An 18681-nucleotide genomic window follows, 5' to 3' on the forward strand; every position below is an offset into this window, starting at 1 on the left:
ACAAGGGTAAAAATGGAAGAAAAAATGATAAGCTATAAGGTTAAACACTATTTAAAATAGAATCTAAAAAATAAACTATAAGCTCGTGAGAAACTTATAGTTTATCAAACTGACATTTTTATCCGACACAAACTTATCCACTATAAGCTAACTTCCTAAGAGGACCCTTAGAAGGATACTTTTATCGTTTTCAAAAACCAATATTACTTTTTGCCAAAAAAAAAAAAAAACCAATATCACTTCTCATTTAAAAAACAAACCAATATACACTTCGGTAGGGTTTCTATCTATTTTTCATCAGCAGCGGCCACAAACATGAGGCAACGATGTGCAACCAGAACAAGAAATCCTCTCAACCTGTTTACTCTATTAACGCTTTATTTGTTGTTAGAAATCCTTTATAGACTACCTGTGAAGTCACTCTTGAAACTCAAGTGTGTCTGTAAGTCCTTGAATGCGATAATTTCTGATCCCAAATTCGCTAAAGATCACCTTCGCTTGTCACAGACACGCCAATACCACCTCCTCATGTGCCCACGGGGTTTCTTAAAGAAAAGGAAGTTCATTCTCTATGATTCCCGACTTCCCTCTATTTTAAGAAGCTCACCTAGCACCATCCCAGAGACATTGCTCAAGTTCCCTTTAAACTCTCGTGACATTCAAGCTTGCGTGGTTGACTCTTGCGATGGCATCATCTGTTTCAAAATGTATGAAAGCAATTACAAACATCCTAATATGGTAGTATGGAACCCTTGTATTGGAAAATTGAAGACATTGCCACGTTTGAATCTACCTGGCCATGCATTGAAAACTGTTTGTAACATCGGGTATGATCGTTTCACTCATAATTACAAAGTAGTTGCTGTTTCTTGCTATCAATTTTATAACTTGAATAATTTTTGCAAAACTGAAGTGAAGGTTCATACTTTAGGTACCAATGTTTGGAGAAGGATTCCAGACTTCCCTTCTGATAAAAAGTATGAACCCGAATGGCTTGTAGGGAAGTTTGTAAGTGGCGCCATTCATTGGGCCATAAAATATCAAGATAATGACTACTCTTCATGGGTCATTCTTTCCCTTGATTTAGGTAACGAGTCTTATCAAGAGATTTCGCAACCTAATTATGGTCTAGATGAATCTCTCGAAAGCCTCAACTTGGGGGTTTCCAAGGATTGCCTATGCATCCTTGCTCACACCGACATTCTTTTGGATATTTGGGTTATGAAGGATTATGGAAACAAGGATTCTTGGACTAAATTGTTCACTGTTCCATACAGAGAATTCATTTATTATAACTATTCCAATCTGCTTTGTATTAATATAGAGGATGACCAAGTGTGGTTATACGATTGCGGTAAAGTATATGTCTACAATTTCAAGAATGGTACATTAAAGATTCCTGAGATTCAAGACTCCTCTATTATTAGGTTCTCCTCTAATATCTACGTTGAGAGTCTTATATCACCTTGACTTTATGTTATGTTGGTTCGAATTTTGGCCTACAATTACGAGTTTTGGTGTTTTCGAATTTAATTTGAGATGTTTCGGATGTTGGATGCTTGCATGTTATAAACTGTAGTTTTTTGCTATTTTTCTATCACTATTATTATTTCATCAAGATTGCTTAGCCTAGCCTTTGGATTTTGTTAACAGAATATGGAATGGAAAACGGTTTCTATGTATTCTTGACGCTTGTGTTTTAAAATCGTGTGGGTGAGATTAATCTTGTTCACAAAGGATTAAGAATTCAACAGATCTAACTGCCAGCAAAAAACCTTAAAGATGATTGAGTAGAGCATCCAAAATGGACTTGTAAATCATATTTCAGATATTTACTCTTCAAGATAATTAAACAGCAACATGCTAATTAGGATAATTTTTTGAATCTATGAATGGATCTGTTAAAATTTTAGGTGTTTGATCTATGAATTGTTGTTAGTGCTCAAATCTGCAAAGAAAATAGGGTCTGTTAATATAATGTTGTGTATGTGAATATATTTTGAACCGTGAGATAGATGGTTATGAATATATTTTGTTCTCTCTATTAACCTTTATCTTGCTAATGAGGTGGTTATACTTCAGCATTTGCTTTTTTTTTTTTTTTCTTACTATGAAGCACGACACAACACGTCCATTCCGGAAATAATTTGGGAAAACAAATTAATTGAATGTAATAACATGTGTCGATAGTGTCGTTTCATTGTTGGACACAGACACATGTTGGCACTAGACACCAATCAGAAGTGTCAGGGCAACCTAATTTTTTCTTCTTTTCTTCTTCAATACTTTTTCTACTGCTTGTATTGTTTTTCTTATGCTTCTACTGCTTTTGTTATGCTTATGTTAATCAAAAGATTTGTCCAAACTATGGTGATCCATACTATTGCCTTTGTTGCACTCTTCATTCTCAAAAACTTTACTCTGACTGACACTCTTAAATGTAAGTTCATATGTTGTACTCAGAAACATGTGTTCATCCCATCGCAAGGTAGTGCAGCCGGTAGTCAATGGTATTTTGGTTAAATCGGTCACTTCCAGCATAACATCATCGAACATAATGTTCCTCTGTAATTGTCCACCCCCCCCCCCCCCCGCCTCTTTGCTTCTCATCTTAACTACACTTTTTCTGGTTTTTCTCATTGTCTTGGAAAATTTAGGTCACGTCGACACAGAACGAGCAATTGAGGTGTAAGTGGTCTTCACTCTTGTTGCACCTTAATTGCTGCTGGCATGCCTTTACAATTCCGGTTACTACGCATCAAGAAGTGTCATAGTTCCCACCCTGCCTGGTATTGTTCCAAGAAGGGCAGTAAGTTTTGTGTTGTGTGTAGAAAAAATGATCTGACCCCCTTCTCTTTCTTCTGAGTCAATATATATGCCTCCTCCCTTCTTAACTACCCTTCCCTTGCAAATAGTTTAGATAATATTTTTATGCAGTTTCCTTTTTTTCTTCCAATTCCTGACTTTGTGCTGTATGTCCTATAGCCTGAAATTCTGTAATGCTCTGTGACTTGACATTGCATATTTTTTATTTATTTATTTTTTGATTTGTTAAAGCTAGGCTCTTCTTCACAGAATCATCATGATAAAATGAGATCACCAATTCATCATGAAGTATGCCATGCACTATTCCTTTGTAACAAGTCCTTTTTAATGCTAGCAATACACATATTAACATACTCGCTTTAATCGGTTAAAATTCACATGGGATCCATCAAATTTATATGGAACCAACATGATTTGGTGGTACTCATGTGAATTTTAACCAATCAAAGAGAGCGTGTTAGAAAGTGTGTGTTAAAGTACGTGTTGTTAGCATTCCTCAGTTAAACTTAAGAAGGGTATTTTCATATAATTGTTAAAATTAAATGTCCCGTCCATGTGAGGTAGAAAAAAGAAAAAAAATTAAAAAGTTAAGGAAAAAATGGTCAATTACCCCTATTACGTGGCATAACGTTCAGTCCACGTGGAGGTGCCATGTGTACCGTTAACTGCTACGTAATAGGGGTTAACGGTCAAAACAAATGAAGGGGATGATAGACTATAGTTTGACAAGTTCAGGTGGGTTTTGAAGTTTCTTAAAAGTCGAAGATTTTTACGAAAGTTACAATTTTGGAGAAATAATAATAATTAACAACAACAACAACAACAACAATAATAAAGAGAAAAACTTCAGTCTCATAAGTCCTAGCTCAACTAGGAAAAATGCCGAAATTGTTACGACGGACGTCATGACCGGGGTTCGAACCCCAATCCCTCTACTTTGTGTGTGTGAGTTTATGATGGTTTTGCCATCTCTTCTATCTACCAAAAAAAAAGAGAAAAAGAGAAAAACTTGATTAATTTCTTGTTAAAAAAAAATCGAATTCAAAGCCCAAAATCTATTAAAAAGCCCTTATACTGTTCATATGTCCAATTCATTCAGCTGATATAATCACGTGAGTAGGGTTTCTTATCATCGTCATCACCATAGAAAATCCTTGACAATCAGCCACAAACAGCCATGTTGACTGCCTTCCTAGCATCATCATCATCGCCACACCCACCTCGTAAAAGAAAACAAAACTTGTCAGACCCCCTCGGCATGTTTGCTATCTTATCGCTTGATTTGTTGTTGGAAATTTTGTACAAACTCCCTGTGAATTCACTCATGAAACTCAAGTGTGTTTGCAAGTCCTTGAATTCCATAACTTCGGATCGTAAATTCGCCAAAGATCACCTTCGCTTGTCACAGAAACGTAATTACCACCTTCTCATTTTCCCGTTGGGTTTCTTTTCAAAATGGAAGTGGGTTTCCTTTTTAGGAAAGGAGTTACTTCTCTTTGACTCGCTACTTTCCTGTGTTTTAAACAACTCCACCACCACCATCTCAGATACTAAGCTCAATTTTCCTCTAAATGCTTCTGGCATTCGTGTCGTCATAAGAAATTCTTGTGATGGCATCGTTTGTGTAGAAACGTACGATTGCAATAACGAGTATGGTAATATAGTAGTGTGGAACCCTTGTACTAGGAAATTCAATATATTGCCACCTTTGGAAAATATTCCTTACGTTTCAATTGAAACTATGTGTATATCCAGCATCGGGTGTGATCGTCTCACCGGTGATTACAAAGTAGTTGTTGTTATTTACTATATGTCTGAATATATTTCTAAAACTCAAGTTTGGGTTCATACTTTAGGCGCCAATTTTTGGAGAAGAGTTTCCAACTTCCCTTTTGAAATCATGGGTGTACCTGAACGGCATCCGGGGAAATTTGTAAGCGGCACCCTTAATTGGGTCATACTAGGTCAAGGGAATGACTCTCCACGGGTCATCCTTCCCTTGATTTAGGTAACGAGTCTTATCAAGAGATTTTACAGCCTGATTATGGTCTAGATGAGCCTCTGGAGCACTTCAACTTGGGGGTTTCCAGGGATTGCTTATGCATCCTTGCTCACACCAAAATATATTTGGATATTTGGCTTATGAAGGATTATGGCGATAAAGAATCTTGGACTAAATTGTTCACTTTTCCGTTCATGAAATTCCTTGGTTTTAGTGCCTGTGCCAAACTGCTTTATATTTCTGAGGCGGATGACCAAGTGGTGGTGGAGTTTTGGGATAAGGTATATGTTTACAATTACAAGAATGGTTCTGTAAAAATTCCTGATATTCAAGGCCACTCTTCTACTTTGTTCAACTCTTATGTCTACGTTGAAAGTCTCATATCACCTTGACCTACATGCTTTGGTATGTTGGCTCTCGAAGATTCTCCTCGTGTTTTTGTCTGTTATATCATTTATTTTATGTTGGTTTTAGTTTTGGTGCTGACTTTATAGTTCCATTTTAATTAATGGTCAATGTAATAATAACTTCAAAAATTGCTCTTAGAGATTGATGTGGTCATTTTTCTGATTCAATTCAATTATTAATATCTTTGTTAGATGCTTCTTTAGGTCTACCTGCAGCTTTTATTGATAAAGTGAAAATAATTGTTAAGTTGCCATTGCTCGATGAATCATTAGTACAATCGGATTTGAGTGCACATAATTGCTTTCGATGCAGACATGTTGATAATACAACATCACTTCAAGTTACTCATAAATATGGTATATTAATAAGTCTTGCACTATTGTTTATATATGTTATGGAAAATATAATAGTTAGAAACAAAGTGAAATTTCTCAATTTGGAGGCTTGCAAAGCTTAGTTTTGCAAAGTGGCTTTATGCTGCTTCTTTAGGAAGCATAGAAAGCATGAGTGCTTCTGCGTTTTTGGTTTGTTCAATCCATTCTTGCTTAATTATGCAATGTTTTTCTACTCTAGTACACTGCATTATTATATATGTATGCATATAGTTCTGTAGATCCACCTATTGCACTTTCTCATTTGCTACATTTGCACATGTGGAAACGGTGGCATATAGCTTTGTCAAATGTTAAATTTGGTACTCGGCACAAAAGAAGGGTAACTTGAGTTCCATGTTGTCAATCGCGCCGTTTTCTTGCTCGATCTTGGAGAAGGATAGCGGTGTCAAGTTCCTACGCCTTCGACCTGTGAGCCGCGCTAAACGTGTGAGATTGTCGCGTTGAAATTCCAGCACAATTGCAGAGTCACATCTGCCTTTAGGTTTATGGGGGAGAAATCTTTCAAATATCTCTTTTTTATTTTATTTTATTTTATATTTTGAGACCCTAATTTTAGACTCATTTTTATGGACCCAGGACAGTTGCCCTCTTCATCCTACCTCAGATAAAACCTTTCACAAGGCTCCATCTGCTGCTTCTACACAAGATAGGTTCCACCTCATACTCGTATATTAATTGATGTAGAGATCTATAAAATATGCCCGAGTCATGAAAGAAAAAAAAAAGGTTAGGATGTTAACGGGGCAAGGTCGGAGCGGGGAGTACATCCCCACTCCCTTCCCTGCCATCTATAATCATCCCAATTTCATCGTCTCATGGAGTATTCTCTCTACATCGACACGATTTCCGCGAGGACCCCATCAATATTATAGAAATTATCAAGTTTCTATTATTATCAATCAATCTGTAGCAAAAAATAAAATAAAGTTTAATCATAAAACAAATAAATATTTAAGATATTATTGTGAGTCTTGTGACAAACAATAAAATTCACATATAAACGAAATTTATATACATATTATGTGAAAATACAAATAATTATAATATATAAATTACTCCTCTAAAAGAAGAAATAAAAGTTCGATCCAGGAGTCCTTTAAGTTTAATGTTTGTACCGGATTAGTCCTTTAAGTCACACAATGTTTGCAACATTACCCTTCTCCATCCAACTGTGTTAAATGAGGCTTGTGTGGCTGTTAAACGATGATGTAGCAAAGTGAAATCATTAAAAGATCGTTTTTCTAGGTTAACTCCTATAAGTGTTGTCTCAATAATGGTTAGACCAGATTTTTACGCACTTTCTCATTCCTTCAATCTTCAAATAATGATACCAACGAATTTGATTACCTAAACTATGAACAATAGTGAGAACAATAATCCTATTTTTAAACTTCTTTTCATGTACTAAACTATTTTCTTCAACTTTCCTTTTTTCCTTCCAATTTCTGACTTAGCACAAAATCATCTTGACAAAATGAGATCATCAATTCATTATGAACAATGCTTCTTTTTCTCCCAAGAGTCCAATTTAAATCATTTCTATCCCAAGTCTTTTCTAGGCTTTGTTTTCTCCTAAAATCCTTTTCTTTTGTGACATGTTTCATTTTTAAAAACTTATTTGATGGTCGCAATAAATACATGTCATTTGTGCCACTTACTAATAACATTTCTCCCTTCACCAATTTTTTTGTTTTCGAAAAAACATGAATATCTTCACAAACAAGAACTGAACTAGATGATCCTTTAAAGTACCCGGAAAGCCAACCTAACACGTTTTGAAAACCACCTAACCCGCCAAACTGAACTAGATGATCCTTTAAAGTACCCGCAGTTACTGTTGAAAAACCAAGACATCTTGTTACCAACAACCAAAGAAATGAATTTAAATTATAAAGAAATGAATTTTTTTTTAAGGGTGGTTCAAAATTAGTATATATATCATAAAAATATTTCTTTATGTTAAAATAGATTAAAGTGTAGTGAATATTTAATTATTAAGGGAGGAGAGGTTGTAGTTCAAGCATCTTATAGGGAAGGGAAGTGTAAATTTCACTTTTCAAAGGAGGAACATAAGAGGAAAGGAAAGTGTAATTCTTGCTTTTGTTAGAGGAGGAAAGTCTAATTTACTCAATTATATATTATATTTGTTATATCGTTGGTATAATTTTAAAAAATAAGCATGTTGTTACAATAAGAAACCACAAACTTCTATACACGTAATTTTAATCAAAATCTAACTAATTTTATGAGAAAAGTATTGCTTATAATTTATACACGCTAAAGCAATAAAAATAGCGGACAAATGAACAAGAAGTGCAAGACCAATATATATAACTTTTTTTTTGGCGAATCCTCCTTTTTTGAGCAGGCAGATGTATATATAACTTTAAAAACCAATATTACTTCTTTCTCATAGAAAAAAAATATATCACTCTTCGGCAATATTTATCTTGGATATATTTATTCAAAAAAGAAAAAAAAACATCTTGGATATATATACACTTTGGTAGGGTTTCAATGTATTTTAACCCGTCACTACATAAGATATCTTGTTGATTAGCAGCGGCCACAAACCAGCCATGAGGCAACCATATGCAACCGGAACAAGAAATCCTCTCAACCTGCTTACTCTATTAACTCTCGATTTGTTGTTAGAAATCTTGTATAGGCTCCCTGTAAAGTCACTCTTGACACTCAAGTGTGTCTGTAAGTCCTTGAACTCAACAATTTCCGATCCCAAATTTGCTAAAGATCATCTTCGCTTGTCACAGACCCGCCAATACCACCTCCTCAGGTGCCCACTGGGTTTTGTAAAGAAAGAGGACTTCATTCTCTATGATTCCCGACTTCCCTCTATTTTAAGCAACTCACCTAGCACCATCCCAGAGACAGTGCTCAAGTTCCCTTTAAACTCCAGTGACAGTCATCATTATGCGATTGATTCTTGCGATGGCATCATCTGTTTCGCAATGCACGAATGCAATTTCAAACATTGTAATATGGTAGTATGGAACCCTTGTACCAGAAAATTTAAGACATTGCCAACTTTGAATCTACCTAGCCATACATTAAACACTTTATACGGCTTCGTGTACGATCGTTTCACTGATAATTACAAAGTAATTGCTGTTGCATGCTATCAATATAGTAACTCTTATAAATTATGCAAAACTCAAGTTAAGGTTCATACTTTAGGTACCAATATTTGGAGAAGGATTCCAGACTTCCCTTCTGAAAACAAGGGTATACCTGAAGGGTGTGTTGGAAAATTTGTAAGTGGTGCCATTCATTGGGCAATAAAAGATCATCAAGATAATGACTCTTCATGGGTCATTCTTTCCCTTGATATAAGTTTCGAGTCTTATCAAGAGATTTTGCAGCCTGATTATGGTATAGATGAACGGTTGTGTTACTTTCGCTTGGGTGTTTCTAGGGATTGCTTATGCGCCCTTGCTCATACTAATACTTTTTTGGATATTTGGATTATGACAGATTATGGAAAGAAAGGTTCTTGGACTAAATTGTTTACTGTTCCATTCACAAAATTCATTGATCATTACTATGCATGTCTGCTTTTTCTCTACGAGGGGAATGGCCAGGCGTTGCTATACTTTTGTGGTAAATTATATGTTTACAATTATAAGAATGGTACTGTTAAGATTCCTGAAATTCAAAGTCTCTCTTCTACTTGGTTCACCTCTAATGTCTATGTTGAGAGTCTCATATCACCTTGACCTACACTCTTTGTTATGTTGGGTCTCACAGATTCTCCACATGTGTTTTCGCCTTATATGTTATTTATTTTACGTTGCTTCGAGTTTTTTGCTTTTTTCTATCATTATTATTACATTAAGATAGCTTAGCCATTGGATTTTGTTGCTCTGTGTTTTAAATTTTTACTATTTTATCAATAAAGATTTTAATAGCTTAAACCATAGATATGATTGAGTAGAGCATCCGAAATGGACTTGGTAAATGATATTCTAATATTCACTCTTCAAATCAATTAAACGGCAACATGCTTAGGATAATTTTCTGAATCTATGAATAAATCTCTTAAAATTTATGTGTTTGAACCATGAGATAAATGGTTATGTACATTTCATAGGGCTAAACTAATGTGTATTACACATGTTGCTATTGTTCTTTGTAATATTTATTTACTCTCTTGAATTGATATTGCTTCATTCTTTTTGAGCATTAGCAATCACCCGATTAAGAGTTTCTGACAATTTCAATAATCCTTTATAGCCAAATATACTCGCAGAGTCGCATGGATTAAATCCCCAAGCTTAATTGTAGTTGTGTCATTATATACAATTGTGTAATTTACCAACGAGCAAATGATTAATACTAATACTATTAACCTTTATCTTTCTAATGAGGTGGTTATGCTTATGCTTCTGCTTTTTCTTGCTATGAAGCACAAACACGACACCGACTTGTCCGTTCGGAGAAATAATTTGAGAAAATAAGTTAACTGAATGTAACCACATCTGTTTGTCCTACCTAATTTCTTCTTCTTTTGCTTCTTCAATGCTTTTTCTACGCCTTGTTTTGTTATCGTCATGCTTCTACTAATTATGTTCAGCTTATCCTTCTTATGTTATGTTTATGCCTTTCTTCTTTGCCTTTTCCTTTGTTATTATTCTTGTTCAAAAAAGACTTGTCCAAACTGTGGCTCTATGCTTCGAGCACAGAACCAACCTGTGCGATCCACACTATTAGCTTTGTTGTGATCCTCATTCCCAAAAGATTTACTTCTACACTCTTGGTGGCAATTCCTTCAGTGGTGCAACCATTACCTTTGTTACCTGGTTAAATCGGTCACTTAACATCTTTTAACACAAAGTTCCTCTTCAACTATTGCCTCGTCACTTGGTTTCTCGTCTTAATTGCACTTCTAGTTTTTGTCATCGAGGGTTGAGTTTTCATTCATAACTAGTTACAAACCCGTGCTTCGCACGGGGTTCAGTAACGTATTTGACAAAATATTATATTGAAAGGATAGATTGCGAAATGACAGATAATTATAAATCATAATACAATATTTAGAGTACTCTTGCATTACGGATTACAAAATTAAATCTTCAAAATGGCTTGATCACGAGTAACAAATGAAAACATATTTAGTTAGCGGTAGAAACACTTTTGTAGTAATAATTGATATCTATCTATAAACCAATGAAAACCATATTACCAAAGCTACCTGATTTATATCATTTTGACTTTCAACTTCAACGTATATAAATCCTTTCACATTATCTACAGCAAAGGCAGATATTAACTGCAATTTAGTATCCAGTTCTTTCAGGTGAACAAATTTCTGCATCAGATAGATAGCTGAAAGCTTCTCTACTTGATTTATATCATTTTGTGTTTTAGCTTCAACGTATATAAATCTTTTCACATGATCTACAGGAAAGGATAGGAATGTCAATGGATAGCCATGGGTACGGATAATATGATACTCGTCCCCCGCCCCGTTGGATAAATTTGATACCCGTGCCAGCCCCGTATCCTCGTGGGTGCCCACTATACGGGTACCCGTGGGTATTGAATTACGTATTTTTTTAAAAAATTTAATCTAAAGGATAGATGTTTTAAACCACATTTAAAACATATTGTCATTGAAATATTATACAAAATATACATGCCAGCATACAACAACTTCCAAAAGATTAGAACTTTTCTTCAAGCAAGATTATTTCTACGAACCACCTCAACAAATAACATTGTAGGAGGAACACCCAAATCGAATAGCAGCTTGTCGCCCTCTTGTAGGTGATTGTCCCTAACAAACTGGAACCAACCTAGGATTTTTCAGCCTTGTTACGCTCAACGGTAATGAGGCGGCAATCATATTCCTGACCGGTAAGCAAATCAATCAACTGCATTGTCTTTCTTGTAGTTTTATTTTTCAAAGAAACAATTGCATTTTTCTCATTCTAGCAAATTAAAGGAAAGAGCAGAATATGAGTGAAAATGCAAACTTCATATTCATATATAAAAAAAAGGTAAAAAAATAAAAAAAAAAATCTAAGTTTGAAAAAAATCTAATCTAATATAACAATAAAAAAAGGGTCCTTAAACGCATGGTTATTTGATTTTTTTTTAAAAAATAATATAAAGGATGGAAAAAATCAAGAATAAAAGAAAATTGTCAAAGAATGGATAATAGTTACTATAGCCATTTTTTAATATCTAAATTTATTTGAATCTTGAAATAAAGGGAAATGGAGAGAAGTTTCTTTGCAACACTCTTTATAGTTCTCACACAAATTTTTTTTTTTTTTATGGTTCAAGTTAACGTTATAGTTCAAGTATCAGCTAACAAATACTGTTACAAAGTAAGTATCTGATATCTCATATAATCCATTAGATATTAAGTTGTTAAATAATGTGTGGCTTAGCAAAAACTTCTTTTACTCTAATTAAGATTAAGATTGTGATGATGATAAATGAATACGCTTAACACTAATGCAAAACATGCTGGCAGTGCCTGGCATTATAACTGAACTAAGGAACGAATCTCTGTGTGTGTGTGTGTGTCTATATATATATATATATATATATATATATATATATATATATATATATAAATATTCCATTCAAGAAATTCTTTTTTTGGTATTATTGTTAAAAGTAAGAAAGAGAGAGAAAAAAGTTGCAATTTTAAGTCCTTGTTTTATTTTATGTACCTTATTTGTGAAGACATGCAATGAAACACAAGCATTGAGAAAAAATAACTAACTCTGAACATCTATAAATTCTCGTTCCTTGAATCACACGTTCCCTTTTCTTTTTTCACTCCCATTTCTTTGGATTCTGTTCTTTCATTATTCTTGAAACTCAAAAAAAAAAATTGGCACAAGAAAATGCAACTCATCATTATCTAATGACATTACTCTTCATCATTATTTTCTTCTTAAGTATGGCTTCATGTGGTTATGGAGTTGGAGTCAAGTGGGGAACCATGGCCACTCACCAACTTCCTCCAAACAACGTCGTTAAAATGCTTCAAGAAAATGGCTTTGATAAACTCAAACTGTTTGATGCTGATGAATGGGTTATGACAGCTTTGTTAGGGACTGATATTGAGGTTATGTTAGCAATTCCTAATAATATGTTGGAAGAAATAAGCAAGGATCCTAAAGTTGCTGATTCTTGGGTTTATGAAAATGTCACCAGCTACTTGTACCCTGGTGGATTAAACATCAAGTTAAGCATTTTTTTTAATCCTATAACCATATTCAACATTCATTCATCACATTACATGCACATTATATCTTGCATTTTCTTTAATTTTTCCTTTACTCACTGTGCTTTTACCATGTCTTTCATTTTTCTTGGTCTAATTCTTGTTCAAAAAAAAAAAAGACATTGTAGATTACCAGTTTGTAGCAATGGTTTTTTGTACCTTTTCTGCTCATATTTCTGAAGGCTGCAGGAGTTGATATTGTACTTTTTCTAATGCCATATTCTGTCTATAATCTTCATCTATTTAGCTTCTTGAACTGACAGTGTTTAGTTGATTATATCTTAACTCTACATTTATGATACAAATATTGCAGATACATTGCACTTGGCAATGAACCTTTCCTCAAGGAATATAATGGAACATATCTAATGTACACTCTACCAGCTCTTAAGAATATACAAACATCTCTCAACAATGCAGGACTTGGTTCAAGCATCAAAGCCACAGTTCCATTCAATGCTGATGTATATTATTCACCAGACTCAAATCTAGAGCATAATCCTAAATCAAATAATAAGTTTAGGTTAATATTAGAAAATGATTTATTGAATAAGATATCTTATTGATCAAAATTTCAAAATGAAACTTCTTAAAATGTAAAGAAACAATCTCATAGAATTAATTATAAAGTAGAGGTCATAAAGAGCAATAAGTAAAATATACAGAACTTGATTCTCAACACCTACAATCATTCTTTCTTCCCATATCTGTCTCGGACTATATGACTAAACTGACTGTGTGAAAATATGAACTTAGGTGGAGGCCCCTCATGGTAAAAGCTTGGCATAGAGCTTGCTTTAAATTTTAAACTTCTCCTCAACTGTTTGATGGCTTCTTATTTCTCATCCTTAATCGTTGAACAAATTAGAGTGAGAAAACTAACATAAATTTATATCTATAAGAAGAAAAGAAGTAACAGAATGACAATGTAATTCATGGTTTTTTGAGATAATAAATAAATCCCTTTTTACCTTGCTTCTTTTTTATTCTTCTCAGCTTCCATTGCTTGATTTTGAATAGAACTATGACACAAATAAAAGGGGATGCTCCGATCAATTTGAGATGAAAACCCTATTGAAACAAAACTAATTAATCAACAAATTTTACCTCCTTTCTTCTTTGTGCACGTTCAGCTGACCAAAAGCTTGGAGCAGAAGCAACAGTCGCCCTGGATTTGAACGACCTCACAGAAATTGCAGTTCTTTACATGGTCACGGAGAAAATTATAAGATAAAGTAAAAAAAATATCATTGCTAGAATAAGGAAAACATGAGATGAGATTTTGACACCCTTTGACTATAAGGTTTATAAGAGCATTACCCAGAAGCAATTGAACATGAATCGTCCTCGTTAAAATGTTTCTTGTTATCAGGTTTCAATGGTTTCCTTGAAACTGAAGGAGACTTCAACTGCAAGGCACAAACAATCAAAACAAAAGTTTCGAAACTAACTCTGAGTACATAATAATAAATTAACCATAAACATTTCACTATCTGAATATCCTATGCCCATTGCACTATATAACAAAGAAGTGTCAGAACAAAAGAAATTGAATGGTTAAGTGAATGTACAATCTTTCACAAATAAGTTATAAAGTTAAATTGTTTCACAAAATCTTTCTATAGAAAACCAAAATCAATTATCTTACATAGGTATAGATTCAAGGCTGAAATAGAAATTAAAGAATGCTTCCAAAGGGTTTTACCCAAGTGATTTTATGAAATGGACTATATAGGTTCTATTGTTGAAATAATCTTTCACTTATATCTTGGAACATTACATATCTATTTTAACATAGATATATAAGAATACATATATTTTCCCCTATGTTCCAGTTAGAAAAATATTAAATTTAGAAATATAACAGAGTTCATTTTCAGTGTTTGTATAACTCATCTGAAGTGGAAAATTTCCCATCAAATCTGAGGGTTGAATGAACCTATCTATGAAAAACTCTTTGTTGCAAGAACCTTCCATTTCCATTGCACATGCTTTTGGTGAAATTGAAGATGTTCTTTGCTCATAGCTAGAAGCTGCATCTGATTTTGAACTCTCTGATTTCAAAAGGTTCAATTCATTGGATAATAATATCTCCGGTGCTTTCTCTTGACTCTTATTAGCATTTTCCTCTCCATTATTCTCAACCTCAGACAATGGTTTATGAGTCACAGGATCTATACCTTTTTGCCTCAGTCTCTTCTTCAAACATGAGTTCCATAGATTCATTTCATTGTCTGTCCTTCCCGGCAATTGCGCCGCAATTTGAGACCATCTGATAAGAAGAAAATGAACATAATTTTTTAAAACGGACAATATTAGTATTGTTAGTATTATACCGAGAGTGAGATCGAGCCCTCGACCTCCTTATCACTCTTGCTTAACCACAGGAGAAGATAAAAATAGGGACTAAGTTAGTAGTTGAAATTTACCTATTTCCTAGTACTGCATGAAGTTCAACAATGTGATTTTCTTCCTCTTGTGAGAATGTTCCTCTTTTTAAATCAGGTCTTAAGTAATTGATCCACCTAAGCCTGCAGCTCTTACCACATCTTTGCAAACCTGATAATATTAAACAAAAATTCAAAACTAAAAGATGATTAATAACAATTTTGACATTATATTATTATATGCTAATGGAGATAAAATTGGATAATTAATTTACCTGCTTGCTTAGGTACTGAACTCCAACATCCATGACCATACGTTGTTCTATCAGCAACAATATTTATTCTGCAGGTGGACTTTCATTTCATATCTAATATTCTATGGTATCTACGAATTTTGCTAACATGTATCTAATATTCTATTGTAACTATGAATTTTGCTAACATACCTTGTCTAGAATTGTTTCTATCACATCATCCGCCAACTTCATTTCAAACTCGAAAAGAAGTGCAATTAACATATGCTTGACCTGTCAGACATCACCAAATAAGGGAAAGAAAAGCAAATTCAAATTAAAATGATATCAATGAGAAGAGGATAAATGTCATAGCAGCAAAGAATAATGTCAAAAACCAAGACCAGAAAAAAAGTTTTCACTTAGGAATAAAATCATAAAATTCAGTGGATTAACAAACGTGTCATTTTCATTGAGGGTATATGAACAAATAATAATCATCTCACCTCTGGACGCTCTATAAAGCCAGTAATGTGCAAATCATAGAGCCTAAATGAGACTGCAGGAAAATCCCAAACATAATATATCAGGACAGACAGATCAAAGTGAGGAATTTAAGGTAAACAACAATAAGTGGAGGATTCAATTTTTAACTCACATTCTATATTGTCTTCTAGCGCTGCGTTCGGGTGGAAGACATTGAGAGATCTAACGAAGTCATCAAAATCAACAACACCCTTTCTCTTGACATCAAATAGATCAAAGATCTGCACGTATAAATTTCTGACATCGTATCAATGGATATCCAGTCAATTGAAAAAGTTATTTCACAAGAATGGCTTAGTTTCATCTTGGTAAATGAAAGAAGAGTCATGAGGGGACATTATTAAAAAGTCATCAAAAACAATATCACTGATATGAATGAAAGGATATCAATGATGCAAGCACAAATTCGCCAGGTAAACAACAATAAGTAGAGGAGATATTAAATTAGTGCAACATGAAAGAGTACCCTTTTAAATTAAATTATCTAAGTGCGAGTATAAGATTTTGACCATTCTTTATAAGACCTTCATTAGGATTGATGTTGACACTGAAAAGGATAAAAAATTTAGGTATCAATAAATACTCAATAGATTGGCATTCCATTTACTCATTGCGTTTAAGAAATTGAAAGATACTTACTCTGTCATGTAACACAAATAATCTGACTTATCCCAAGTCTGACTGAGCTGCTCCAAAAGTCCATTTGTTGTCCAGGAACCACCTTCACCGGAGAAGGCAGGTTGAGATGCAACTATCTTTTCTACAATAACAATACTATCATTCCTTTTTTTTTTTTGAAGAAGCCAATACTATCATTCCTAATTGTATCTCGTCTAGTATTAGCACTCCTCTAGCACAACATTCCGATCTCCGCTACATTGATTTACCTTCGTGTTGATTTTTATGGCTAACACTTCATCTCATACAACATTGCCAATGATATCAAACAATGCGCATGAAGAAATATAAGTTTCAAAGTAAAAAGAGTGTCTCATATTGCAAAGACGGAATTAAACATATTATTGTCATAATATTGTGTTCCAACAAAATGATGGAAATGCTGATACCTTTTTCAGATTCAAAATGCTTCTGAAGTGCAATAGCCCCGTTTGGGTGAAGAACTACCATCCTTGTAATATCAATTACTGCATACAAAAAGCATACATGAAGTAAGAAAACCATTTTCCTTAAGACCAGAGAAGTTTACTGATTAAGAAGCAGGCATACTATAAAACAAATTTGATCCAATGGTTTTACAGAGATAACAGCACAACACAAGAAATAAAATTCAGAAACTTCAACTGATCAGGAAATATAAATTCTCCCAAATAGTCTCGCAAATGTTTATGTTAGTAGATAACCTCAAATAAATCAATCCAAACATGCCTCTAGACAATAAATGCTACAACAATGGACTACCATAACACAACTAAGTTATGACAGAAAGTTATTAACAAATATAATGGACAAACGTTCCATGTTTTTGCAGCAAAGATCGACGAATCGACTGAGTAGGATGAACCTTGACCTGACATCCATTAAGCAATTGAAAGTCATGAAAAATCACAATTATTTAAAACAGATGAATTAAAGGTCCATAACCATGAGTCTCAGAGGCGTAGCTCAAGTGGTTGAACTAAACCACCCAAATGATTTTGAGAAGAAAGTCCAGGTTTTAAACTCTGGCTTCTAGCATATACATCCTCCGACCTTATATTTAACCGAAAAAGGTACATGTATTTGTATCAAATAGATGAACCTTTCTACTTATATTTAAGGTCGGAGGGAGTAATATACTAAAAATTAATATTTGCCTATAAAAAAAGTATATAACCATATGAGACCTTTTCATTTCTAATGTCTTCTACATCCAAACTAACAGGGGTTTCCATTGCAAAGAGGGCTAGTATTTGAAGTAGATGATTCTGCATAATATGTCTAATTATACCATAATTGTCAAAGTACCTACACATGGAACATATATGAAAATATATGAGAATCACCATTTTAAGATCATAAAAAGTGTAAATGCTGCAAAGGAAGAGAAGTTACCTGCCACGTCCTTCAGTACCAAAATCTTCTGAGAATATCAACTGTACATTTTTTATGTATTTCCTCGACCACAAAGGTTCAAAAATTAGATTTGAGAATCGGAGAACAAAAAGATTTTCCACAAGCTCTTTTCCAAGATAGTGATCGATCCTATATAATATTTTCCATTTTAAATAAAGCACTTTACAATCATTAAAATCTACAGATAATTAGACCATGTTTGGATTGGATTGTTTGAGTTTATCCACTGCCATAAACACTTCTAGGATTGTTTGAAGGAGCTCATGGAAACAATTTATGACATGTTTGTAAGTTGTTTTCAGCTTATTTTCATAAGCTCTCCAATATAGCTTATGAAAATAGATTATAGTTTATATGAAAACAATTTGACTTTTTTTTTTATCTTGTTATAGAAATAGCTTATATATAAGCACTTATATGATAAGTGTGAATGGTATAAGCGCTTAATATATCCAAACACAGTCAAAGTGTAGTTAGAAAACCTGAAAATTTGATCCTCAGTCAGATACTGCTTGAATGATCTTGTTAAAGCAGCTGAGGACGCAAATGA

General features: G+C 33.8%; 4 protein-coding genes and 2 pseudogenes across 4 annotated transcripts; 4 read left to right on the plus strand and 2 right to left on the minus strand.

Moving 5' to 3' along the window:
- Positions 1 to 146: 146 nt before the first annotated feature.
- Positions 147 to 1543, plus strand: LOC146912023 (F-box/kelch-repeat protein At3g23880-like). The gene has a single exon (XM_085717761.1). The coding sequence runs from the start codon at positions 316 to 318 to the stop codon at positions 1468 to 1470; it is 1155 nt and encodes a 384-aa protein (XP_085573887.1). The 5' UTR covers positions 147 to 315; the 3' UTR covers positions 1471 to 1543.
- A 2460-nt stretch (positions 1544 to 4003) lies between these two features.
- LOC146912024 (F-box/kelch-repeat protein At3g23880-like) lies at positions 4004 to 5299 on the plus strand (annotated as a pseudogene).
- Positions 5300 to 8210: 2911 nt separating this feature from the next.
- On the plus strand, positions 8211 to 9365 carry LOC146912025 (F-box/kelch-repeat protein At3g23880-like). The gene has a single exon (XM_085717971.1). It carries the CDS (start codon positions 8211 to 8213, stop codon positions 9363 to 9365), a length of 1155 nt encoding a protein of 384 aa, XP_085574097.1.
- A 3200-nt stretch (positions 9366 to 12565) lies between these two features.
- Positions 12566 to 13681, plus strand: LOC146912026 (glucan endo-1,3-beta-glucosidase 8 pseudogene; annotated as a pseudogene).
- A 541-nt stretch (positions 13682 to 14222) lies between these two features.
- On the minus strand, positions 14223 to 17186 carry LOC146912027 (uncharacterized). Its single transcript, XM_085717979.1, has 9 exons — positions 17126 to 17186; positions 16698 to 16818; positions 16551 to 16605; positions 16171 to 16279; positions 16019 to 16071; positions 15726 to 15806; positions 15555 to 15633; positions 15322 to 15451; positions 14223 to 15164 (listed from the first exon to the last, which is right to left on the minus strand). Exons 1-9 carry the CDS (start codon positions 17184 to 17186, stop codon positions 14717 to 14719), a joined length of 1137 nt encoding a protein of 378 aa, XP_085574105.1. The 3' UTR covers positions 14223 to 14716.
- On the minus strand, positions 17126 to 18681 carry LOC146912028 (glucose-6-phosphate 1-dehydrogenase, chloroplastic-like; the record flags this gene model as incomplete). Its single annotated transcript, XM_085717982.1, has 4 exons — positions 17126 to 17586; positions 17903 to 18023; positions 18111 to 18260; positions 18614 to 18681. Coding segments are annotated over 4 exons (417 nt in total), but the record flags the coding sequence as incomplete, so codon positions are not given.

This window comes from Medicago sativa, chromosome 6, assembly GCF_051527215.1.
Source record: "Medicago sativa cultivar Bolivia chromosome 6, Bolivia_mono, whole genome shotgun sequence".
Lineage (NCBI taxonomy): Eukaryota > Viridiplantae > Streptophyta > Magnoliopsida > Fabales > Fabaceae > Medicago > Medicago sativa.

Excerpts from the sequence above, each read along its gene's own strand:
- LOC146912025 (XM_085717971.1), top strand. The coding sequence starts at position 8,211 with ATGAGGCAACCATATGCAACCGGAACAAGAAATCCTCTCAACCTGCTT.
- LOC146912023 (XM_085717761.1), top strand. The coding sequence starts at position 316 with ATGAGGCAACGATGTGCAACCAGAACAAGAAATCCTCTCAACCTGTTT.
- LOC146912027 (XM_085717979.1), bottom strand. The coding sequence starts at position 17,186 with ATGGTAGTTCTTCACCCAAACGGGGCTATTGCACTTCAGAAGCATTTT. Across the intron at positions 16,819-17,125 it reads GCATTTTGAATCTGAAAAAG|AAAAGATAGTTGCATCTCAA; the intron begins GTATCAGCATTT and ends TTGTTATTGTAG. Across the intron at positions 16,072-16,170 it reads GCTAGAAGACAATATAGAAT|TCTCATTTAGGCTCTATGAT; the intron begins GTGAGTTAAAAA and ends ATTTTCCTGCAG.